Raw genomic sequence first — 26,672 nt, 5'->3', positions numbered from 1 at the left:
CGCACAATAAGAAATGCAAGCTGCTGAATGCTAGCTAAATTTGCGATAAGCCCAGCTGTAGCTCAAATGTTAACTTTACATGACAATGGCTAATAGCTGTGGGTCAAAACACCCAGACCAGCTGAAGTTGTGTTTCTGTCGTGGTGTGTTGAGGTCTTTGTCATAGACCTGTGTCGTTTTCTTTGTAGAATATTACAGTATTCAGTTGCTAATCTAAGTAAGGCATGTGTTTGTACGAACTGATGGATGTTTACTGGTTATTAAACACAGTTGCCAAGTCGCCGAGCTGTCTGTGATTCCTGTCTATGATTTGTGTTTGTCTGTAATTTAAATTTTTTAATAGGAGATTCAGTGCATCTTATTTCAGTACATTTACTAAAATAACATCATTTAAAACCCCAATCACAGTCATTTAATCGCAGTTAAAGGGCAACCTACATGTTCCCCCCAGAGGGGGTGTAAAATCCATTCGACAAAAGTTCTGGTGCTGGGGCCACCCCACACCGTCTCACTGGGCCCAGCCATGAGATTTAACAGATGTGCCCTCTGTACGATGGCCTTGGCGCCCCCCATCTCCACTCGCACCCAGCTTGCCCAGCAACGCCGCCTGACAGCTATCAATAGGGATTCCATCAGAGAAGCCAGCAGACAGCTGCGTAAACACGGGGAAGAAGCCCAAAAAAGAGAAAATCAAAGACTCTACAAAGTAGTCTATTATCCCCGAGAGCAAGAAATCATTTGCTGGCAATTTGTGGCTCATTTCGGTTTCTTTTGCGTAGGAGCACTGTTTGATGGGGTAAACGGGAGACAGCGTCCTTCATTTTGCCTTCTCCCATATATTGAAATCTATGATTTTCCAGTGGCCCATGGCAGCAAGATAACCCACAGCACACCCTTTTCACCAATCTCCTCACACCTTGTTTACTCCAGAAAAGAATTCCGTACTTTATACAAAGTCAAAGCATATGAGGCAACGAGATCATGTTTGTAAAATGACTGATGGCCTGTAGGGATTCTTTAAAGATGGCGAATGAGAGGCATCGCAGTCTTTACGTCTCGCATATTTCACAAGGACAAAGTAAGGACTCTCCTCGCTGGCCAGCTAGTAACGCACTCTGAATAATACTTGCTATATATAGACACACAATAATCACTGCGCTGACATTGGCTGTAAATCCATGATCATACAACATGAGCCCTTTTCTATCTCATGTCATAAATCTCACAACCAACTGGGGGTGCTCCCAATCCTTCCCTGCCAACGGGGCTTAGCGGAGCCTCCAGTGAGCTCCAGCACAGGGACCTGAACCACCGGCTCTGGGAAGCAGAAACCCCGAAAGCGGCAGTGCGTTCGTACAGTGGACGGTTAACTGCCGAGGATGGAAAACCGGTAAACGAGTGACGGAAACTGGCGATGGCATGGGTGTGTGACGTGTAGCCACAGTGCGCGGGACCTCGAACGGGCCGGGGGGAGGGGGGGGTTTGGGATATGAAGATGCTGTAGGTCCGCAGAGGAGCGCAGGCAGGAGATTAAAGGTCCTCCTGTGACAACTCCAATGGGAGGAGGAACATCTGCTCCACCGGCTGGTCCTCTGGTTAACATGCTACCCCAAGTGGCCTTAAAGTCTCAAACGTGTGTCCACACACACACACACACACACACACACACACACACACACACACAGAGAGAAACATAGGAATGCAGCGTGCCATGTAGATTTCCATACTAATCTTGGATTTCTTTACATCAAAACCCTATATTACAGTGAATGTTACCCTGGTAATAGATTTTCATTTATGGAACATATTAAGATACAACAGCATCCAAGCCAAGGCAGATGCTCTAAGCTCAGATAAGGCTGGGTGTTATTACTCAGGAAAATGTCACTGTTGGCAGGAGTGTGTCGCCTCAGTCTGCTCCAGCCTCTGGTGGATTTCAACTGGCTAATTCCCATATTCTCCCCGTCATGTACTCCAGCGAGAGACAGAGAAAGAGAAACAGAGACAGAAAGACATGCAGAAAGACAAACAGAGGCTGTTTCCCTCGCAACCCTAATGAATTGCATTGGAAATGTGGAGATTGGCCTCTCAACATTACGGTCGTTTGTCACTGGGCCAGGACTGCACATTCACCCAGCATGTTTATTCGATGTGATAAAGAATAAGAGATGCATCCCTCGTCTCACAATGGAGAGCAAAAGGCTAGCTGCTTTCAAAAGCATGCGCGCACACACACACACACACACACACACACACACACACACACACACATATATATATCTATGCCCACTGTGACACCATTGCGCAGAAGCCAAGAGGTTCATTAATACTGACTTCTTGCCAGGAAAAAGAATGCAGGAATCACAGAAGGCAGGGTGGTTGCAGAGGCTGAGAGAGACACAGCCTATTCGCCTGCTGGGGTCAACCGCACAAACCTGCCCCGCACAACTGTCCACTTCAACCCGCACGCACGCGCTCTCTCGCAGACGCACGCAAAACCCGCTCTCGCCGGGACCCGGGGGGCCGCCGCCCGGCCTGACCCCATTACGCGTCGGGTACCGGCTCCTCCCTCCGGGGGTTAGTGGCAGACCTAATGAGCAGGCAGGATAAGGCAGCAGGGAGGAGGGAGATCACGCCAGCGCCTCGCCGCGGATGTCGCACTACTGCAGCCGGAGAGTGAAAGAAAGGATGAGTGGGGGGGAAAAAAAAATCTACAACAACTACAACAACAACAACAAACAATGAAAGAAAGCAGTGATCGATCTACCCTTTCAGACAAATTATATTGAAGGAACACAAAGGAGAGCAGGTGTCTACAAGAAAAGTAGCAGGTAAACAAAAAGTCTTTCATGTTATTATAAAGGAAAAAAAAATACTCATACTGTGACAAGAACCACCTGTTGTTGTGTTTTTTTGGTTTTTTTTGGTATATTGAGCTACCAAACAGACAAACCAGACAAGAGCTCCAGAGTGTCAGTCCACGCGCACAACTGCCCTTTAATTGAAACTTATTACGTCAAGAATTTTATTAATTATATTTTGCATTTTTTCCTCACTTTATCAAGAATTTTCTCCTTGTAGCAGAACTCAGAAAAGAATTATTAGTGCAGCAGGTAGAGTAAGAGACAGATATCCCGGACGGCGGACGGAGAGCCGCGCGCGCCAGGCTTCCGCTGCCCAGACAGGGACTGCGGTACGATTAAAAATAGAAAGCGTGCCGAGAAATAAACAACTAAAATAAATAAATCAATAAAACCCACAGCTGTCCGAGCGGCTGGCACTAATTCGAACAGGATCCTCCCTGACAGAAAATCAACTTCTAATGAAGAGCCATGAGCTGGGAGAAATGGGGCCTCACCGTCGGAGCTGCATGCGCCTGCCTGCCCGCTCCTAACGGGCCGGGACCGTAGCTGTTCAGTGTGGCTGAGAAGGAACGCCACGGTGTCCTGCCCTGCCGTCAGCACCCTGACGCAGTGGGATGACGCATACGGTTCGGGTCTGACATCATGCGTGGTGGAATGTCGAGGTCTGTGTCATATCACTGCAAGCGAGGCGGCGCGAGGGGTTGAATTAAAGTGTTGAACTAAAACATTTTCCCCTAAAATCATGGAAAAACTTTAGATTTTTTCATCACTGCCGTAATTTTGTTTATTGCTCTCCCACTATAAACTGCTATGTTTCTCTTCTTCCCAAAGCGACATATTAAAAAGGACCAAATTATATTAAGACAAATAATGAAATAAAGGCTTGAGAGGCTATAAACAGCCTGTCTTTTTTGGTTTTGCAGATTAAAGCTAAGCTACTGAGGTGAAGGGCCTAGCAAATTGAGCTCACGCAAAGAGAACGTTCCGTGGAAATAGACATAATCGTACCAAAACCATATTTTTCAGGAGAAAAGGACATGTCAGCTTGTCAGCCATGAGGCACTGTAAACCCTTTATGGGACTTCTCTTGGCTGGAGTAGAAGTCACCGTGTAATGATCTGCCTTTAGCTATTGTTTGAGTTGGGTCAGAAAGACAAAAACATGAAAAAGTGAAAAATAAACAAGGTAAATAATGATTTTTAGGAATGCTAGGATTAGATTTTTGGGACTGTTAGGATTAGATTTGCAGGAATGTTAGATTTTTTCTAGACAATATGTCATTCTTATCAACAGGCGAGCGAGTTTGGTTCTTGCTCCCCTTAGATACTATCAGCGTTGTTTTGTGGCATGCTTTGTGAAGGGTGTGTGTGTGTGTGCTTCTATGTTTTGTTTTGTTTTGAGCATGTGGGTGGCTTCCTTTAAATCCACTCTTAGAATGCTAAGGCAAAGAGATAATATGCCTGTTTATTTTAGGAAGGAGTCTGACAGAGGGGAGGATGTTCCCTCTAAGCAGTGAAAACGCCATATTTAGTCAGCAGGTTGGGAAGATATATTTATTCATGTCATTATTTAAGGGCCGTTAAACACCAAAAAGGAGGCTCAGAGCTAGAGAGGTTTATGGATTCCTGTAATGCTTCAGCCAAAAGAACACAAAGAAAATACACAGAAACATTACCGGAACCAGCTCGAGGAAGAGAACGTTAAACATTATAGCACCATAAAATATTTCACAGGTTGTGTCATGTTCAGCTTATCTATATTTGTGGTAGCAGACACTGAGCTAAATTGGAACGTGAGACTCTGGTCAACAGCATATTGCAAGACTTAAACCAAATAATACATCCTTGATGAAAAAGATCCAGAATCCACCGGGAAGTGTAACAAACAACAACAAACAGGCGGTACCTGAGAGAAAACAAAACCACCTCCCCAGAGTTTTCCATTAGCATTTAATTGAGGAGTCCCCCTACTCATCTGCAACTCCTCTCTTTGCTATTTCTCTCAGACAAAGGCCTTCCGAATGAAAACCATAAAATAAATGGCTTTAATGTGCGATACAGCATTGCTTTTCTATTTCTATTTCTTTCCCAATGTTTCTTAATAAATCAGACAATGTAAAATGATCGAGGGCTCTAAATAAAAAAAAAATAAAAAAAGACTTTACACAAAGGGACCGAATACGACTACGATTCCACAAAGTCCGCCTCAATTACAGTCAGCGGACGCGCGCTGCTCTGTGACGGTAGCTGCGTCCTGCATTAGCTTTGAGATTCACAGAGACGTATAGGGAGCATGCACATGCGGTTACTGCGAAACAGGGCACAGATCAAAAATCAAGGCAGTTTTGATCAAATTCGATCTAACGCTAGCGGAGCTCCCTCTCAGACTACATGGGCTAACTAAAGACTCCCAGGAGGATTTATCCGTTGATGTTTTAACGACCAGAACACAAACAATTAGCGGAGAACTCTGGGGTTTAAACACATCTGCCTCGAGGCTGAACGTTCCGGTTTGAACGTGGCGGTGTTTGAGCAGGATCAGAGGACAGCGTCGGCAGGAGTGGCCGGTCAAACGCTGTCCTCTTCCGGAATGAAAGATCACTTCCTGTTTACTTCTGAGAAGCCGCCCCACCTCAGTGTGGGCGAAGGTCGGGAGGAAGCGACATGTAAGGACAAACAACATGACAGGAAAGAGGGACCCACCCCGCGGAGCTGTCTGCCTGGATAGAGGAGAGACAGAGCGGCATGGCAGACACAGCTGTGCCATCGGGGGGCCAGTGGTGCTTCTTTGATGAGCTTCTGTATTAATAAAGGTCTATCGCTGTCCAATAAAATGGTCATATTCAGGCTTCAGATAATAGATGTTGCCATTCTAAGCCAATAATAGTGTCTATAATGAAATCAGCGGAGCAGAAAAGAGGCGCTCTTTCATTTCCTCTCGTGGGCCACGTGTTTCGTACATCCCCATTATTCATCAGCTGCTGCTGCTGATAACCGCGGAATTTGCATCTGAATCAAGAAATGCTTCATAACCTGCCCTAAACACCGCCTATGCAAATGACTTGACCCAGAAAAGGACCAGCGTCTTCCATCAGGGGCACAAAAGTTTCATGAAGCGCCGCCGGGTGCAGGGAGCATATCGCGGCATGCGACGGAGCAGAGCAAGGGTCAGGCTCCCCGTCGGGAAGCTCATCGGCGCAGACAGCACCCAGAACTCTTGACCGTCATGCACGAAGCAGCGGACCTCTCTTTCTCTCTCTCCCTGCGCCACGCTCCCGTGGAAACGCAGGGCAGTGGGTTGGCCAGTCCGCCTAATTTATACAATCCGGGCTTCAAAATAAATGCCGAAAAAAAAGGAAGCCTTCACCTTCACTTAAGATTCCCTTCCATGAGCTACAGTGATAACCTGAAAATGACAGACAAGGTAGGAGCCAGAAAACGCTGAATAAAATGTTGGAGACTTGGGTCCTTGTCAGCTCTCTCTGAAAACCCCGACGCGCCCAGCGGGAAGCACAATATATAATATTTATGATAAATCAAACTGACACTGTGACAGAAGGATAGTGCTGACTAAAAGTAAAGCAGAGAGTGCAGGTCCCCCCTCTGGCTGGATGGGGTATGAGCCCCGGGGCGGAGGGATGGAGCGCGTAGCCGTATAATCGTATGAGGAGAGAAGCATGCGTGAAATCCCCAGCGGAAGTGACACAGAGAATCTGGGTGAGGTGACTGCTCGCAGGGCATGCGGCATGAATTAACCCCCAACACCAGCAGCCCAGACTGTGAGGGGGACTAAAGGCGCGTGCGGAGGACAGGCTCTGCTCCTCTCTCTCAGAGCATGGCCAGTAAATAAGCTGGCAATGGAGAACCAAGGTGTGGTGACAATGATGTATGGGCTTGAAACTGTGCTGCAATCCGGCTCTGGCTCTCTCTCTCTCTCTCTCTCTCTCTCTCTCTCTCTCTCTCTCTCTCTCTCTCTCTCTCTCTCTCTCTCTCTCTCTCTCTCTCTCTCTCTCTCTCTCTCTCTCTCTCTCTCTCTCTCTCTCTCTCTCTCTCTCTCGCTTGCTCTCTCTCCATACTCCCCTCTCTTGCTTGCTCTCTCTCTCTCTCTCTCTCGCTCTCTCTCTCTCTCTCTCCATACTCCCCTCTCTTGCTTGCTCTCTCTCTCTCCATACTCCCCTCTCTTGCTTGCTCTCTCTCTCTCTCTCTCTACTCCCCTCTCTTGCTTGCTCTCTCGCTCTCTCTCCATACTCCCCTCTCTTGCTTGCTCTCTCGCTGTCTCTCTCTCTCTCTCACACACACACATACACACACACTCCCAAGCAACAGCATGCATCAAAGACCAAGGTTTAACATGCTCTAATTCCATCATATTCTATTTACTGCTGGACAGATGGAAATTGATTAATACTCCATTCTGGAAGTGAGCTCATACAGCATGTGACCTCCTTAGATACTGGACCCTGAGCCTGAGCTCGCTGCATTCTCTCTCTCACACACACACTCTTCTGAGTCATACGGCGTCCACCCCACACTGAAGACCACCACTTTACACACCACTTCTTCCCAAGCCACCCAGTCCGCATACTGACTCCAGCCCTCCGCATGTCTGCAGTCCTCGATTGCCCGACTCAAGCGCATGAGAAGCTGGAACGGAACACACCGCCACTTGAGCTTGGGCTCGCCGCGGATTGGATCGTAAACCTCTGCGCTCCTGTATTACAGAGCAGGACCACAAGATGCTGTTTTCTCCCGTTCCCGGAGCCGTGTGTCCGGTGCCACCGTCCGCCCGCGTACGAAGAACCGCTCCTGTCGAACGTCATGGACGCGGGACGAGGGGCTACGTCGTAACACGCGGCAGCACGGAGCGGGCTGAATTATGAAGGAGGGAGTTAATTATGAACGGCAAGCAGCCGGGCCTCGGACGCCCAGCCGAGGCCAGCGGCGGGCTGTGTGGCCTCTCCCACAAGCCACCGGGGCTCGCTTCCTTAACGAGGTGGTGGTGTGGGTAATCAGGTTTCAACATCATATGAGAAAAAACAGATTCCTGCTGCTACCGACGCTCATACAGAGGCACGGCCAGGCGTGTTAGTTACCGGGAAGAAAGCGATAGCGGGAGAGAAAAAGACACAGCTCAAACTTGTGGACAGTGCAACTGACAACCAAGATAGGCGGTGAATAGATTATCTAAATGACTAAATGAGCCATGTTGTAGCTTTCCAGCAGAGAGTGCGTCTGCACACAGCCATTCTACCCTTCATTAAATGCACTGGTTTTCTATTGTTTTGTTTTGTTTTTTTCCTGAAAACATCATTTGAGAAACATTTTACGAGAAGTGAATGGAAAGCAATCTTATTTTCCACGTCCACAGGAAAAAGAAAAAAAAAAAGTATGTCATCTGGTTGACTTCAACAAATGGACTTTTCTGTTTATATGGCTTGTTGACTCCATTCGCCTTCAAACAAAAAAGAAAAGAAGAGAAGTCTGAAAGCAGTTAGCACCTGCACTTCCAAACGACTGTAATGGACTGTCAACCTCGCTAAGAACAAAAGGAAAAAACAACTAAAGGGAATAGCTTTAAACAAAAAGAGAGCCGGTCCCCGGCTCTAACAGAGGGGAGGCGGTGTGGGAGTAGTACCGGGACTAAAGGGGTGTGCTAGCAGAGCTTGGGAAACAATCCTGCCCCTGGAAAGGCGAGTGGTTCTGGGTGACATCTGAGCGCCGGGCACAGAGCCTACGGGGAAGCCGCTTTGTGCGGTGGCGTGGATTGATGACAGCATGCACAGCGGAGCCGGCAGCTGTAATTAAGAGGTCATGTGAGGGACCTTTATAGAGTCTCTCCAACGCACCAGCACCTCCCAATACGGCGAACACACTGACTCCCTGCCTCGCCCCCCCCGCCACCTTAAACAATGTCCCACTCTCCCTTACACGCCCAGCCAACCCCTGCTTCAAAACGCTGTAGTCAAGCAGTCGCTAACTCACGCCTAAAGCACTCCTTGTTCTGGTCTCAGACTAGGAGAACAGATCCAACAGATGGTCAGGAGAAAGCAGCTATTCCAAAGACTTTGGAGTAACCGAAAACCTCAATCACTGTGGGATTACGCTCGCTGCTCCCTTTCACTTTGACTTGGGGTTTTACAGGACGGACCGGAAAAGCCGGGAAGCCATTTTGCACGTGTTCTGACCAGTTCACACGGACACCAGGAGCACAAAGGGAGCCGCGGCTTCCAGCTCTCCTCTTACGCCGCTGCAGGCTGCTCCGTGGAGTTGGCACGGTGACACGCCGCTGTCTGCCTAGCGGGCTCCCAGACGGAGCGGGCCCCAGGATATCCACTAGACCTCCATTCTCAGGAGTCTTTAAAACATTCAAAGCCTTCCTTTTAGAGAGGCCAACTTTTGTTTGCTTACAAAAGGCCAACCAGAGGTAGCCCTATAAAGCAGACCCCGTTCAAAATCAGATTACTTCCACTGAAATCACCCTTTCTCCAACTGCCAGTTAACTATGTAGCTTCTGTTGTCTCTGTCTGAATAACCCATTTCAGCATGATGGGCATTGGCAGTGTATTGCTGCGTTTATTGCTACGCTTTTTCCCTAAGCAAAGAAAAAAGGCATATTACCGCCCTTCCCCCTTTTCTAGATTTTTTTTTCTTTGAAAAATCTAGGACACATGCCCCTGAGGAGCACGGAGTCTTTTAATTCATTCCCACCTTTTCTTTCCGGCTGCCATCTCTGAAGCTTCCTTCTATGCCCAGAAGAGATTTGTTCAGGCCGGACCATCAAAGCAATTATTGTAGCGGCCTGCTTTCCTATTATGAGGGGAGATGACTGACAACAGCAGGACGGTCGATGGCGGACGCCATTTGGCCCCAATTTACTCGATGCTTCTCCCTCATCAGGAGCGGCATGGGCACGCAAACAAAACGAGTGATGTCCAACGCCGGTGGAACTCCTGGCCGGAGCCGCGGGGCCGGAGCCGGGAGCTCGAGTGGGTCAGTCGGGACGCCCGTTTGAGTGAACTCTGGGGTCAGACAGTCAGGCTGCGACGTGCTGTAATTAAAGGGACGGGCAAAGGAGGGTGGGCTCGTCGCTAACGAGAGCGATTTGTGCAGTACCTCCACGAAAGCGCGCGGCGAGCACCTCAGGGAGGACGCGACGTGGGCCCAAGCTGCCAACACGTTCGGCCAGGAACATGGGAAGTGGGTAGAGAATGAAAGACAGATGGGTGGCGCTTTGGCATGTGAGGGGGTGGAGGGGTAGTTCCCAAGGAGGACGGGAGGGGACCGTGGACTGGAGGACGTGGCATGCCAGCTAACTCCTGGAGCGTGCTGTTCTGATGTCATTTCCTCAATGTGCCAAAAAAGCCTCCACTTTCTTTTCTGCACTTAATAATTCCTCTCCTCAATTATTTATGATATATAAGCAGGAAGGAGCATCTAATTCATTACTAACGGCTCCTGTAAAAATGTAATAACTGCTCCGTCGGCCTTATCGGCAATCAAGCCCATGCTTTAGACAGTCATTTAGCACAAGTGTGAACTTATTAATAAAGTTATCCTGTACAAGTCAGAATCGCTGGCTGTAGAACCTCAGTTTTATCGCATAGAGCACAGTTGATTTTAAAATACTTTTTTCTGTTAACGATAATGTGTGTATGGCTGCATTTGGGTGTGCATGCTAGAATGGAAGTGAAAGCTGGAGTAAATTACTTTGATTAAGATCTTTGTTCTTGTGTGCTGCCTTTCGAGACATGTGTCAATCATTTATGATTCTAATGATTTACATGACATACTGACTGTATGTTTCCCTGAGTTAATACAGACATATTTGCATTCACGCACGCACGCACTCACACACACACACACACATATAGATAAACTCACACAGAAAGTACAAACATAAACACACAATACACCTTGGGGAACGTGAACTCTGCATGCTGTAGTCATTGTGCTCCGGTGCACAAAGATCGGCCCTAACCCACACAAGGAGGCCCGTGTGGGGGAGCCGAAGAGAGAGGAGGGCAGCCCTTCTGGAGGAGGAGGAGGAGGAGGAGAATTGGTGCGTCTCCTTATCTGGCAGCAGTTCTTCCGTCCAGGAGACGGAGGTCACGCAGCCATGCAGATTCCGGCAGATTTACCATCCCGTTCAGAATCAGGCGTGTTGGCCCTATTGATAAAGCCTTCACAGCCCTGCCTCTCTTCTGACTCTCTCCCTGGCGTTAGGCTGTTTATGGAGATAGGGTCTGTTCAACACCTACGTCTATTTTAAACTAAGGTATTAGTCATCTCATACAGGGGAGCCTCTGCACATAGCAATTTATGGAATTCATGAATACCAGGCTTTCTCTTTCTCTCTCTCTCTCTCTCTCTCTCTCTCTCTCTCTCTCTATCTCTCTCTGTGAGGTCTGCAGCAGTCATTACATGTCTTTTTCAGAACAAAGGGAACATTATGCTACATCTCTGTTCACACTTAGTGCCCAGAAGTTGTTTAAACATGTAGATACAACTGCAATTCAGTAAATTGCTGATTTATAAGAACTACCTAGGCTAATTAAAGTGTACCAAAGCACTTGGTACTTTGCCCAATGGCTATGATTTATGCTTTCTCAATAGTACCCACTATATATGTGATTAATATGAAAATCTAAGATAGGATCACTTAGTATCAGGCTCTGCCACGGCCTGCTAAATGAACCCACTGCCACGCTGCCTCTACGTCACACTGAGCTATTATCGTATCACGGCGAACGGCAGCCTGACCAGCTCGACCCAGGTTCCAAAAGGACACAGAAAGCAGGATCAAATCTGGATCGGTCCCTGCCAAGGCCACCGAGGGGCTGCTTTTAGCACTGGGGTGAAAGGCGCGGCGAGGGCTTGCACGTGCGCCGGGATGCTGCGGTTCCCTTTCGCTTCCCGGGCCTGCTCGGCTGCGCAGAGTGAAGTCTCACGACCTCGAAGAGCACACTCGTGGGTAATTAAAGCATCGCGGCCGATCTCCTCGCTTCCGAGGACAGTAAATACGCTGTTGGCAGGAAAAAAAAACAAAACAAAACACGGCAATTACGGTGACAAGCTTTAGACTAATTGTATCATTGTAGGGAGGCGCGCGAACACAAAAGGCAAATATGCATTTGGCATTCCACAGGTCTGGAAAAAGCTCGGAAAAGGAAAAGTGAATATTTGGAAAATATAAATGGCACACCTTCATAGCACGCACTTCCTTTCTTCAAAATTTGACATGCTCAGTTCATGGCAGGATTTACTAAAAAAACACTAGAACTAAATGTAAAATGTTTTCCTTCGGGGACCTCGCTGCTCACGCAAACAGAGCACCATCAAGTCAAACGGGTTCGACGGGAGGGAGATAAGGGGAGTGGAGTCACTAAACCAGTGGGATTAGTGCTAAGTAACTAAATGGGCCACATCACTTTTCCATTACCACAGTGGAATTGCTATTTGGGCTGCTGAAATATAGACGAAAAGGTGGAGAGCCCCACCGCACCGACATGGGCGTTCATTCAGGGGAAAATGTTGTACACTACAAGCCCCCCCCCCCCCTTTCTATTTTAGCAAATGAAAATGTGCCGTCATATACCAGTGGGCCGTTAATAAATAAACTTGACGAGAATAAACAGATAAATAAATAAATGCAGGCGAGCCACAAACGGGCATCCGTCAGCATTCCTGATGGGACGATGTGAGCCGGGATCACGCTTCACTTGAGAGAGCGTGCCTGTGCAAGGGATGATTCCTGCTGATTGTGTGCATAAACACACACACACACACACACACACACACACACACACAGTAGAGGCTGTCTGCAGAACGCTGCTTTAGAAGGCTCACAAGCCTTCACTCTTTTATTTAGGTTCTGTTTGTCCCTCTGTGTATGTCTAAAAATTCACTTCCTCCTACTCAACATGCCTTAAGATCTGCTCTTGCTTTGATAGCCACCCTTTTGCCTTTTACTGTTTCAGTATTTCACTATCTTTAGGAAATCTAAACTCTCCTTCTCCCCCCTCTCTGTTAAGGAGTGCACCCCAGGCAGTGACATTAATGGTCCTCTCTAACTCTCAAATCTCCGGTTTGTGCTGTTGTCACTGCTTTGAAAAGTCACTGCGCTGACAGGACTCCAGTCTGTTCTCGTCAGCATCCGTCATGAGCGCGGCCTCTGCAGCTCCAGCTCAGCCCTCCGAACCACGTTTGCACTGCGATCCCCCATAAATGTTCCAAAATACACGTTTAGACCAATAAGAGCCCTGCCACACTGATTCCATTTTGCTATAGAAGTTGATAAACTTGGCATAGCTGGCTGCAGCTTCAACAGATTCACTCAAGCAGGGAAGGAGGAAGTAATGCAGGTCTCAATCCACCGGGGGCAGTATGGTGCTCAGACGACTCACAGTGTTTGTTTCCCAGAAGGCTACACATCAATGTAAACATACTAGGTGAAGCAAACAGCTTCGCGTCCAATGAACCGCCTACTTGCAGCGATGAGTAATCGTGTGTAAGATGAGTGTGGCCCCTCCTCCTTACATTAATAAGTTTGTGTTTAAAAGTACTGAGCATCTCTACTTGAACTGATTTTGAATAAATGAGGTTTATTTTGTCATTTTCCTAAATGCTTGAATAAACTGGTTTATTTTTCTAAATCCCAGTTAACATCATCGCAGGGTGTAGTATACTGCACCGTAACTCAGTGTTGTCTTACTATAACAGAACATATCTTTGCAGGATATCTTTGGTGTTGAATATTTGTCAGAATCACTTGATCAAACTTTGATCAAAAATCGACTTGCTGCTTGCAAAAAATGCAAGCCTGCATGTTTCAGTATTTCCAATTCATATTAAAATATTAGTCAAACACAAACTAATTTGGTCTGACACCTGTCAAACCACATATCAAATACTGAGGGCTATCTCGTAACGCACCCACAATAAACCTCCAAACCACATTACTCGCATTCCTCGCAAATGGCAAAGCTAAAATATTCATTCCCATTGCCACGCCTGACAGATCTTGGATGGCTGAGGACGCACAAATTCAAACACTGTTCAGCCATATTCATCTCATATTCGTAATAGATGGCTCAAATTTGTAAAATTAGACGGGAACTGACAAAGAAAGTGGAAGCAGCCAAAAGAATGATGAGCATAATGCTATATTTATTCTAATCATCGCAAGCGATTGTGTTTTAATGCACCATTGCTGAACTTTGCATTTCTTAAGGCAAGCAGCTATCAGTATTCCTCGGGAATATTATGATGTCTATATTTTAGGGCTATCAGTATTCATCTGGAATATTATTATATCTATATTTTAGGAGTGGTGCCTCCATGAATTCCTTGGTCTTGAGTCAAGGCTGCGGTTTTTGCAAAGTGAATTATGGCTATAATTAGGGATCCTTCAAGTCAGGGGAGAAAATAGTTCTGGAAGTTTGCCAGCCAAAATAATAATAATAATAATAAAATCAGATCAGACTCTCTCTGGTAAATTGATCTTGTATTGCCAATTAGCACTTAGGATGAACTTTCGTATCAGGCCACACACTCAAAGCCACGGCGTCATTCAACAGAATTAACGTTGCTTCTTTTTTGGAACACACAGAGACCGAACAAAATAACGGATACTGTTGCAGTGCTATAAGTCATGAACGAGTGCCAAGCATCAACAAGCACGCCCGGCCGCGGCTATCTCTGTTGCCGTGGAGCAGTTGGTCTTCTCAGACGGACGGGGAGAAAAGCAGCAGAATCCAAGGTCCTCTGCAGCGGGGCGCAATCGACTCCTCCTGAAAGAGGGTTTATCTCCAGGAGTCCGCCCAGCCCTCTGGGCCCACACGTGGGCGCGCCCGGCACCGCGAGCTCTGCGTGAGGGCAACGAGCTGCTGTTTGTCTCCTTTCTTGCGAACTTTAGAGGTCGAAAGGCTCTCGCCGGAAATCTAAGAGCGGCCGGCGACGGGGGAGGCCGGGCGCCCAGCCTTGCTGGCGCGATTTATCCTGCCGTGTCACACTGCCAGCTTGTTTAAGGAGGGTCGCCGGCTCGAAAGCCCACACGCTGGATATATGCGCTGCAGGTGCACACACGCTGCTCCGCATCTCCCGCCTTACCTCTGCCGGGGCTCGCCAGTGCACACTGACAGATGACCCTTTCCGGGTTCTTCTTCTCCCTGCATCTCATGACAAAGGAAGCAGGTCAACTTTTGTGTATCAAACTGTTTTTATTCCCCTCCCCCCGCCCCAAGCCTGGCGTCTCAGCCTATCTGCCTCTCCCTTTCACCCCAGAGTTGAAAACTATCCTTATCTATCACGTGCAGGTGATAGGTTTCAAGCAGTCAACTCCACAGAGTGGGGCACTTCCTCCTATTGATATCTGGCATCTACTAAGCCCTCCGAGCCAATGGCAAGCCTTCTAGCCCCTAGGTCCCCTCAGCCCTGAGCAAATCATGTTAGCCCCTCTTCCTTCTGGAGCGGCCCCGGGCGAACCACATGAATAACATCTATCAACACCCTGAAGTGGAGCGCTTCAGGATTCGGAGGCAGGGGGGTTGGCTGTCAAGAAGTGCTGCACAGCAACACTCTTTTGTGTGTGTGTGTGTGTGTGTGTGTGTGTGTGTGGGGGGGGGGGGGTGGGTGTGATCAAATACAAGGGTGTAAGTGAAAAAGGAAGAAATAGATGTGTATACGATGATAGATTAATTGCTATGGGACTCTATCACAAACTCATGTTTATATTATGATAACACTGATTAATTGTGGAAGCAAATACTGGATTTCCTGTTGATGTGTGCTATGAAAGAGGCAGAATAAAGGCAGAAAGGCAAACAGGAATGACTCGGCACACCCCGACACAATGGTCCAGGGGAGGCAGAAGGATCACATTATAGAGAGATCATTTACAACATCATGTGAGGAACGGAGGGGAAAAATTCTTAATCTCTGTCCAGAACACTCTACTTTCTGCCATCAGCTCGCCACCCCCCTCGCTATCACATGGATTCTTTCTTTCTGACTTTAAAATTTCATGACTGAAAATAGGTAATTTAATCTTCATTAAACATACAGGGCCCACTTTCTCTGCCTCAGTGAATTAACTGCTAGACTTGGGCAGATAAGACAGTTGGGCTCAAATCCTATAACTCTGACAAGCGTTATATCAATGCCTCTCTGTTTTACTGGAGGTGAGAGGATCTTCTCCTCAATGTCAAGCAGGACCTCTCTGGGCTGAAGGGAAACGTTTAATAGACAAAGAGATGAAAGCGAAAGTGCCCGGAAACAGGAAAGATCGAGGCCTTGACATTAAGGTTGGATTCCACTTCGGAGACCAACTGGATGCGCCTACGGATGGCTGAATACATGGCCACTGGCCTAAGATATCTAAAAGGACTTTAGAGCATTATTTAAAAACAAATAATAAAAAAAAAAAAACACCCAAAACACACTGGCTCCACTGGAATAACAGATTTAGAATCTGCAAGATGTGTTAGCGATAAGGACCAGCAGCCAATACCACATGTAATATTCATGTAAAAACAGTCAAAGAGGAGCAGCAGGCACAGAGAGAGAGAGAGACCCAAAACATCAAAGCTGTCATCTTCACTACCGAATGACATTATCAGACTCTGCAAGCTAAATGTTACCTAAATATTCTGCATTTCCCATCTCTTCAAAGTGGCTTTGCCTTAGAGGCAGACATTTGATCTGATTGACTAAGGTGTGTTTCATTATCTAATCAACCCATGCTATAGGACTTAATTGTTTTTTTTTTTAGTGACTTACGTTTTGATCTCTCTCTCTCTCTCTGTCTGAGTACATACCCTAAAGCTGCGTCTGCTCAACAGCTGTGACACACACTGATTCTAGCAACATTAATTCAAGCTTCTGTTCCGGATGTAGTCAATGAAACCGACGCTTTTTCTGGTTCTCTGCCTGCACCGGCATTCAAACTCTCCCAAACAAAAGCGACGCGAACCCACACACAAACACAGGCAAAGTGGGCTGTGTGTGCACATGCATATTTGATACATCTCCGACACAGTGTGCACTTCTGGTTCCTCTGCTGCTTTCTTTCCTCTGCAGGCACCCGAGCTGCGTCAGAGATGCAGGCGTGCAGTGAGGCTGGGGGGGGGGTATTGTGTGTAGGATAAGGGAGTGTGCAGATTTAGTACACTAACAAGTCATTTCAGGCATATGCAATATAAAAGGTCCTCACAGAGAGAGAGAGAGAGAGAGAGAGAGAGACACAGAGAGAGACAGAGAGTAATGCGGGGAGAGAGGTGGAGCTCTGTCACAGTTGTTCCGAAGTAGGTCAGGGCACAGAGAGGCTAGAATCCATTAGAAGTGAGTATTTTTGGGGGCTCTGTGTATCCGGTGGCATTCTCGAGCAGAAAGCCATGGTGCCAAAGTAGAGGAAGAAGTGCACAGGAAAAGATAGGAATAAAAGAGAAAGAGCGCATGGTTGGGCTGGAACGGAGACCGCTGGGAACGAGCACTTCTCTGCGCTTTTACACGAGGGGGGTGGGGTGGGGTGGGGGGGGGGTTATGTGGTGGAACATGACACCACGCGCCGTGGCTTTGGGGAAGCGTCAGCCCAGACGCGCACTCTACGGCGGCTGGTCACACAGATGAGAAACGCCGCTGAGCTCTCGACAGCGTGTGCTGCAGATAGGCCTTCAAAAACACCCCACTTCAGTTTTGATTCGAAAGGCTGACATACCGGCCAGCTGGGCGCATTGTTGCTAATGTACAACAATGAAATACCATCAGGCAGGCTTATATTCCTTCTAGTAATAAAGGTAATATGACTAGAATACACCGAAACGTACTACCTAGTGTTGTGCAAATCACTTAATGAATCCTGTATTCGTAAGTAAAACGGATGGATGAATCAATCGCTCTGATCAGAAGACCTGATCAGAGCAGACACCCTTATGCAGCTCTGGAGCTCAGCTAGATTCCTCAGCTCTGATGTGTGAACAATAAGCACGTGTTACAGCCAGCATAGCAGGGACAGGGGAATTAACGCCAACTCGGTTAAGTTACCATGATTAGCGCCTGGCCACCGAGCGGCTGCACAGGAAGGACTTTGATCACCTGTAATATTGACGAAGTGGGCACAGAGAGAGAGAGAGAGAGAGAGAGAGAGAGAGAGAGAGAGAGAGAAAGAAAACGGGAAAAAGAGAGAAAGAGAGAGATGTCAAACATGAGGTATTTCAGGAGTTCGTAACCAATTACCCACTTCGAAACTCTCAGTGTTGTCAAACTTCAGCCCACACACACGAGAGGGTGACAGGAAAGGAAAAAAAAAAGAGACAGACAGACACAGAGAGAGAGAGAGAGAGAGAGAGAGAGAGAGAGAGAGAGAGAGAGAGAGAGAGAGAGAGAGAGAGTGGAGCAATGGAGAACAGAGCGCCGGTAAAGAGAAAAGCCAAAAAAGAAGATGGTGTGAGAGGAGAGACATCGCGGCAGGGAGAAAGTGGGAGGTCTGGTCCAAACCCTGCCTCTGCCTCTGCCTCCATCCCCCACCCCCCACCCCACGTCACTCTCAGTCAAGCAGCCGTCAGAGACGGCCTGGAGCAGGGCGCTCTCCCCAGCGCTGCCTGCCTGCCAGGCACTGTCAGGGGGCCAGCGACGAGGGCCTCCCAGCGGCGCCGAGTGCCAGACAGGTTTGATACAGCATGACACCTTACTTATTCATGCCCCTTTATTAGACCTCTGTGCCGGCATGAGGGATCGTGGAGAGAAGTTCTAGCCGGGAGAGGAGAAGCCTGGGTAGCTGCACGGCGGTGGGACGGCGCACGCGCGGGATATCAAGGCCAGGGTCCTTTACTGTAAAGGCCTAGGGCCTTTCCCTTTAAGGATGACTGATAAATAAATAAGGACTTTGACACGTTTTCCATTCTTGGAACGCCTAATGATATGTATGGGCCTTAGTTCCAGCCTGCTGTACACAACGCAGCGCGCTGCCTTCCTCTGGGAATCTGATGACACAGGTAAGATTGGGAGCAGTAAATCTGCATGGGCCGGACCGTGTTATAAGAATGACGTTTTGGGGCCAATGCTACTATGGAGGAACGCGTCCGCGGCTATAGACACTTGTCTCCCTGTCCTTGGCATTTCCATTCAGCATGGCACCTCCACCAGGTGTCCTGTTTTGCTTCCCCTGTGTCTAGACGATTCATCATGGCGGGATGGAATATGTTAACATTAAGATTATGTTAAACTGTCCTCTGCGGACCCAGTCCCTACAACCCATTTTTATTGTAATCAGGGGCTTATGAATGGCGATGTAGCAATGAATCTGTTATGAAGTGCATCAGAGACATATTATAAAACATAATGAAGAGCTCCAGAATGCTGGGCTGCAGAAGGGTAATAAAGTAGCCCAACAGAGCACTGTGATTGTGTGTGTACGTGTGTGTGAGTGTGTGAGTGTGTGTGTGTGTGTGTGTGTGTGTGTGCGCGTAGGGTGGGGTTGTGTGGGGTGGGTGGGGAGGGAGTGTCTGCGCAGAGAAAATAGTAGCACTACTTTGTAAGAAGCTGTAAAGTGTCTGATAAAACTGACACTGGAACTCAAGTAGGTAGTTTCGGCAACGGCTGTTTAGTGTTTCGGGGGGTACTAGGAGGGTTCTTTGAGGAGATTTGGAGCTGCGGATTCTTATCAGTGTGTGAGGATCGTTTGGGGTCGGGGAATCTCACCAGCGCGTGGGGTTCGTTTGGGGTCGGGGAATCTCACCAGCGCGTGGGGTTCATTTGGGGTCGGGGAATCTCACCAGCGCGTGGGGTCCGTTTGGGGTCAGGGAATCTCACCAGCGCGTGGGGTCCGTTTGGGGTCGGGGAATCTCACCAGCGCGTGGGGTTCATTTGGGGTCAGGGAATCTCACCAGCGCGTGGGGTTCATTTGGGGAATCTCACCAGTGCGTGGGGTTCGTTTCCTGCGGTCACGGAAGGCCGCGCCAGACTGCAGCGCCTCCATCAGGCTGTCCATCACACCTGTCTCATCTCCTTCTGTAAGGGGAAGAGAAGAGAGAGGACAGGTTAAAGTTTCTCATAAGACAAACAGACACACACACACACACACACACACACACACACACACACACACACACACACACACACACACACACACACACACACATCTCTAAATGCCGTCTGTCCAGCTGACAACAATAAAGCGATGTCATCATGAATGCGGCAGGTTCAGATGAAACGAAGGATGGGTACTCCGCCCTCCAACTCGCTCGCCTGCCCGCCCGCACAACTCCGAACGGCACAGCAGCTAACGGTGGGGGGACGGCAAGCGTGAAGGCGCGGTTGGCTGAGCGGGCTGTGCGAGGAGCCGCCGTGCGGACGACAAAGGCCTTCGCTGATGGCCACTGACAGGTATTCTTTCTGTGGCTTGTGTTGGGCAGCTAAGTGCCCTTTACCGTGATTTAGCGCGGAGCCGGTCAATACCGAGACGTTCTATCATCGTTCTGTCCACGACAGGGGGATGTGCCTGGGAGCCATTCGGGTCGCCGGGCCGCATCATGGTGGGGATGGGGGGGTCATTACACGGGCACTGGAGTGACCAGCCAGGCCTGTGAAACTCCAGCTACCTCGGGACAAAAACCACTGCCTCGGTTTGTGTGGTGGTGTGAAATAAGTCTACGGCCTGCGGCACAACAGCAGACCGAGCGTTGTGTCTCACATCCTTTAACGCGCTGCTCCGATGGCGGCGTAAAGTCGCCTGGCGATATGTAATGAATCCTGTGGGCCTCTCCGCCTGGAGTTTCACAATCTTTCTTCCATGTGAGCATATGGCACAGAGACCACAAAACATCTGTCTGCTCTGGGGTTCAAAAAATACGCTTTATCTGGGTCATCTATCTTTACCCTATAGGCCTACTAATGAGTCGGAGGGTCCCTGCTTCATCAAGGTGGTCCTGCACGGGCGTTATTTTAAACTGGGATCATTAGGGTGACTTATGGCCCAGTGTGGCGCAGTGTCCGTGCTACTCCCGGATGTGTGGGAGGCACAAGCCCGGATTCCCGCCGTCTGCGTCGTCGGGGAGGAAAGTCAAGGCGGAGACGGCGGCTGCTTTAGGCAGCGGACTCGAGCTTGGTAATCAATCTTTTATTTTATCAAACCGTCAAAGCAGATGACAGTCAGCAAATTGAATTTAGAAGAGGGGGAGGGTTGACACGGCAATGTAATTAATTTGAGGAAATGCCACACACTTCGTACACTGGTGCAGGAACCGCAGAAGTGCAGGAATTTTCTCACCGCCACCTTGCACGGGAAAGGATGTCAAATATAAACCAAAGGACAGAGAAATCAAGAACAAACAACTAGAAGTGAAATAAAATGAAAGCATAAAAAAATCTTCAGCGTTGGTGATAATTTCTCCATTTCCACACTCTTGCTTCCTTCCTGAGGCTCTTCCCAGGGGACACTGCAAATTCAAAGAAGCTCAGCGCTACTAAAAGCAGCTCTGATGAAATCAAGCTAATTAAACGAGCGGTTCCAGAACAAAACAGAGGAGAGCAAGGCAGGGCTTATCGCAGACAGCTCTGCAACACCTCCGCCCCTGGCCCCACGAGCTGGTATAAACCGGGGCACGCGCCCCGCTCGCGCCGAGAGCCGTCAGCTCGTCGACTTCCTCTGGAAGCGATGTCGGCTTCGAAAGTAGAGCCATCCGCGAAGTTTGCAGTGTCTCTGAAAGCTTGTCCATACCAACCAGGACATCCGACACATGCACGTACGCACACGCGCACACACAAGCTAGGCGTTTAGGGGGCAGGTAAACATTTATTAGAGGCAATGCGGCTCCCGAAACTTTGGACAGCCCCTTCTTCATTCCCTTCTTCTTGGGGACCTGGGCATCACAGGGGGCACCTGACACTTTGATCAATTTGTCCTACTTCTCGCTTAACTGTGGCCCAATTCATCATGTGTAATGAGCAGGACTTGGGAGCCTTGGTAGACTGGGTTCAGAGGAAAGCTCTCAGACACGAGGAAGCGCAATTACTAAAATGGGAAACATGCTCCCCAGTGACCCCAAAGCTCTCCATTAGCAATGTCCTATCGGGCCACGGGTCCGCAGGAACTAGCCGGACCTCTGCTCTCGCCGTGTGGGAAGGAGAGAGAAGCTGCCGGAGAAAATGGACTACCGTCTTGTTCTTTTAGCAGCCCAGAACATGCTGACACCTCTAAAGCAAGAGACAAAGGTGAGGGACTAGAGGAGTGCAATTAGAAATGAAACTGCCTAATGAGGTACTATTTGAAAACATCTTCTGTCGTAAGCTGTTCTGAAGATAGGTTGTAGCCCTTTGAAAGACTTTGTTTTGTCTCTCCTCAGTAATTATTTGGGTCTTATTTTGCTGATTAAACCCCATTTTACAATTAGCACATCATAGATTGTGCGCCTGAGTATTACAGAAAATATCAATGTTCTTTTTTTTTTTTACACCTTCGGCTCGTTGTACACAAAAAAGCAGATGCTTTCATAGCATTCGCAGATGGGATAAGATGGTCTAAGACCTGAGAAATCAATCCCCACATTCAACTGCGGTACTTGGGAAGAACCCCAGTCACGCTGCAGTTTGTAAACCGGAGGCAGCGTTGGTTCCGGGTCGCGTTCGTCCTCCGTGGCTCCCCGGCCGCGGGTCGGGCGGCCCGAGAGGCTGCCAAGGCGAGCGGGCACGCTCCGAGACGCGTCTTCGGCGGACTCTGATGTGCAGACGGATCCCGTTTCTTAATTAAGGGATAACAAGCCCAACCCGCCACTGGATTTACGAACTTCATACATCAGATTAGCTTCTCCAGAGCGAGCACCCTGGCAGAGGCTGGGAGCTTATCGCAGGCAGCGAGGGGCCACGAGGCAGGCGGGGTAAACGGAGTGAAACGCCGTGGAGGGGGAGGGAGAGGGCTGTGGGTAGGGTCCGTGGGACGGGGTCGTGGAGAGGCCCCGCCGGGGCGGGAACGTGCGGGTCGCGGACCTCCCGCCGAGCCACTCGACGGAGCGAGCCGGCTGACGTTTAATTATCCCGCCGATTCACGCGCACGCACGGCCGGACGCTTTCCTCCCTCCTTTGGCACGGCGGGCCGCGGCACCAGGGGCCGTTGGCATGGCCGCTCCGCTACGGCACGTGTGATCAAGTGCTGCTCGCCCACCGCCTCCCCGGCAACTAAAGCCAAATCAACAGGATTACCAGGAGAGGGCCGGCAAAGTGGGGCGTGCCGACGAAATCCTCCGCGGCTCTTCCCCGGATGGGCTGTTAATGGAGGCGAGATTAGCGTGGCTCTCCTGTGTCAGAACGGCACGTCCCGAGGTCGGCCTTCTTACGGACGAGTGCCGTTCGAGGCTCGGCGGTAATGCGACGTAAAGCCGGTAATAATGAGCACGTGCCTCGAGCACACCCGGCGCGCCAGACAACGTGTTTACACACAAAGTTTGCATGCAAAGCATTCAAGCTCGACGAAAAACACAAGTGGAGAAAAACAAAAATATCGTCGAGTGTAAATTAGAGAAATAGGTAAACAGGTAAGTAATATGAGATATAATGAACTGACATGGAGAAAGAGTGCAACATTCTGGGGAAAGGAAATCATCATAACCAAAAAGCAACGGCTCCACGTTGAGTAGGAGGTGACATATTCAATCTGCATTCAGAGCCTTGTCTCCTTTTTAAACACCCATGCCACTGCAAGAATTATGCAGGAGGGTCAACATGATCTGTTCATAAATTCAATTTGCGATCTGTCATCTCCTCAGAATGCTGAGCAAAAGCACAAAGGATCGATGGAGGACTCTGTTTCCAACAGGCACGGCAGACACTACGTCTGTGCCTGGGCGCGCAGATCCGTTTCCCTTTTAATTTGACCGCAAGAGAATTTCAATTTGCCTTCATCCTACACATTACGCCGAGGTTACTCCTTTATAAACACTACAATACACAATACAAAATATACAAACAAACACATAACAAACTGCACACTTGGTTACTCTCCAGCCCAGTCGACAGCTGCGCAGAACACTCATCTGAGCTGAGTGAGTGGAAATAACGTCTCTGCATTTAGGCCGGATGAGCTGATAGGGAAAGATTGAAGCAAGCAGTGCAGAGCTGTAGTAGAGTGTGGGGACCAGAGCCACTCCTTGGGGCCCCAGATCTGCCAATCTCATTTGCCCTGTAAAGGATCTAGTAGTGGCTTGCAGGCCTCTGATGAGCTGAGACTCCCTGCTACAGCCCATGACCCATCTACGCCCACCATGTCCTTTCTGTAGCATGTGTCCAGCAAAGATGTGTTGGAGGAAAAAGACTAGACTGCCTACATGTAATACACCCCCCCACACACACACACACACCCCACCTCCCTTTCTTCGGGATTGTTTCTGAACACATTTTACCCCATCTGTTACCCTGCAGAAAGTCACCTGTGCAATTAACCTTGCACATTTGCTGGGAACAAAGCAAGAAAGGGGCTGCACTCTGGAGCCAGGTGTGTGGAGAGCTCCTAAGCTCACTTTATTGTTGTGTCTGTTGTGTCTGCATGTGTGTGTGTGTCTGTGTGTGCATGTGCGTGTCCACTCCTAGAGGAGGCATCTCTCGCGCGTCTGTCCACCCGCCCGTCTGTCTAAGAGTCCCTTTCAGCGCAATCACCAGCGGTGCATTACCCGCCGATGGGGCGCGGCTGGTCTGAGGTCAGCCTCCCACCTGTTACGAGCGGCCGTCTCCCAGAGAAAGCTGACACGCGAGCTGCCGCGTTGACCTCCGAGTTCCCAGACAGTGGCGGGAAGAGAGGAAGAGTGTCACTCCTCTGCACTTTGCGGAAGCGAATGTGTCCAGCGCCTACCGAGCGAGCAGGGCCCGGGGAAATCATCAGCAAGATGGATGTGGCACCAGACGGACATTTTGGAGCGCTTCTCTGGAAGGGTCTGATGTGAAAACCCACTTATGTCTGCGCGTAATTTAATTAGAGGAGCTCTCCCAGCCAATCCCACGGCCAGGCACTCCCTCGCCAGGCCGAGGGCGGCGCCACGGGGTCTGGGCGTCCGAGGAGGAGAGGGTGGGGGTCACAGGGGTGAAACCAGGGGCCGAGATGGGCATTAAGATGGCAGATTAGTTAGAGCTTGCCGGAGATGCTAACCACCACATCCTGGTCCATTCCGCTCCTGGTCTCCTGCGACAGCCGATGGCTTTGGCCAAGAGCAGATAAAAGCACATTAGCCGGCACGGCTGTTTGCAGAAAAAAACGAAAAAAAAAACAACAAAAAAAAAAACACTGCCCCAGATAGCTGGATGCATGAATAAGTAAACAAACAAAAACACAAATGAAGCTTCCGTCTGGATGGATGCTGTGAGGCTCCACGCATGGAATAAAGCAAAGAAAAAGACTGGGGGTCCAGGAGGAACACCCCCACCCTGACCCCACACTGCACACTGAGCATTAAATATCAAACAAAAAGCCATCCAACTACATCATTTAATAACTAAACTGATATTATTAAACAAAAAATTTTACATTTACACCAATTTGCAGAATCTGGATTAGAAATAGCACTGTGCCAGCTATACTTCCTGCCTGAGGTTGTTGGGTGTGAAGGTTGTCGGGTGTGCGCTGTGGTGGAGGTGCGCCGTGATGGGCTTGGTGTGTGTGTGTGTGTGTGTGAGATTTCTGGTGGGAGTGATTTGTGTGTGTGTGTGTGTGAGTGATTTCTGGTGGGAGTGATTTGTGTGTGTGTGTGTGAGTGATTTCTGGTGGAAGTGATTTGTGTGTGTGTGTTTGTGTGCAATGGGGTGGTGTGTAAGATATCTGGCAGAAGATTTGTGTGTGTGATATCTGGCAGGAGTTGTTGTGTGTGTGTGTGTTTGTGTGTGTGTGTGTGTGTGTGTGTGAAAGAGGTGGTACATGAGTGTGTGACTGTGTGTGATGTCTGGTGGGAATGGTGTGTGTGTTGGTGGTAGTGAGTGAGTGTGTGTGTGTGTGTGTGTGTGTGTGTGATGACCCTCTACAGCTGCCCTGTCACTGGCCACTGAATGCCACACCTGTCTGAGGCTGCCTGCACTACTGCTCAAGTTGCTGGGCTTTGACAGCCAGAGCATGTGGGGGCCTTTGTAGTCGACTTAATTATGCCTGAGTGAGCGTGGAGAGGCTCCCCGGCCCTGGCGCTTGACAAGGAGTTATCGGAATGTAGAACCACCCATGGTTGGAGTTAATGACATTCAACACAGAACGCCAAGATATGGAGGCAGGGTGGAGCAGGGGAGGGGCGGAGGAGGGACCGGAGGGCCTGTCGCTTAGGAGGAGGCCGGACGCCTCTCGCATGGTGGCTCTCATTTTTCCTCTGACCTGAGGGAGACGCAGCTAAATTAAGTTAAACAGGCTTAAAGTGATTAGGGCTTAGTGGTACCCTAATTAGGGCTGCCTACATAAAAGTGGGTTCCAAAAAGAATAGATGTTTCTTATTGCCCCCCCCCCCCACCAAAAAAAAAAAAAAGATTATTTTATAGGTGCAAACTCCAAGGAGATGAACATCCCCTGAAGAAACATTAATTGGTAATGAAATAATTATCATAGAATAATCAAAGACTCTCTGTAACTCTTTTTCTGTCCAAGTTTGGGAAATCATTGTGGGGTATTAAAGGAACGGTGTCGTGGATGTGTGCTTGGCTTACACGGACTTGTTTCTCAATGAATCAATCAGTGAGATCTTGGGGTGGGAGTTGTTTAGGAGCAGCTAACTGGTTTCCAGGCTGCTCATGAGTGAAATCCAGCGTGCTATCATCGCCGCGAGGCAGACAGCCATCCAAAGCTGATAGGTCCCCAATC

The 26,672-nt window shown here is 49.0% G+C and overlaps 1 protein-coding gene across 10 annotated transcripts in view; it reads right to left on the bottom strand.

The window, feature by feature from the left end:
* diaph2 (diaphanous-related formin 2) overlaps nucleotides 1–26,672 on the bottom strand; it is a 354,700-nt gene that overhangs the window by 37,382 nt on the left and 290,646 nt on the right. For 6 of the 10 annotated variants that reach the window (XM_081698436.1, XM_081698440.1, XM_081698441.1 and 3 more), the window contains 3 exons: nucleotides 19,775–19,867; nucleotides 17,903–17,953; nucleotides 12,446–15,030 (listed from right to left, as the gene is read on the bottom strand). In XM_081698436.1, the coding sequence (XP_081554562.1) occupies nucleotides 14,774–15,030; nucleotides 17,903–17,953; nucleotides 19,775–19,867 (401 nt within the window). In that variant the 3' untranslated portion in view covers nucleotides 12,446–14,773. Of the gene's footprint in view, nucleotides 1–12,445; nucleotides 15,031–17,902; nucleotides 17,954–19,774; nucleotides 19,868–26,672 lie in introns of those variants that run through there. The other 4 variants (XM_081698444.1, XM_081698443.1, XM_081698442.1 and 1 more) reach the window with 3 other exon arrangements.

Source organism: Electrophorus electricus, chromosome 16 (genome assembly GCF_041902795.1).
Source record: "Electrophorus electricus isolate QZ-2024a chromosome 16, ASM4190279v1, whole genome shotgun sequence".
Lineage (NCBI taxonomy): Eukaryota > Metazoa > Chordata > Actinopteri > Gymnotiformes > Gymnotidae > Electrophorus > Electrophorus electricus.
This window is presented reverse-complemented; position numbering and strand designations above follow the sequence as displayed.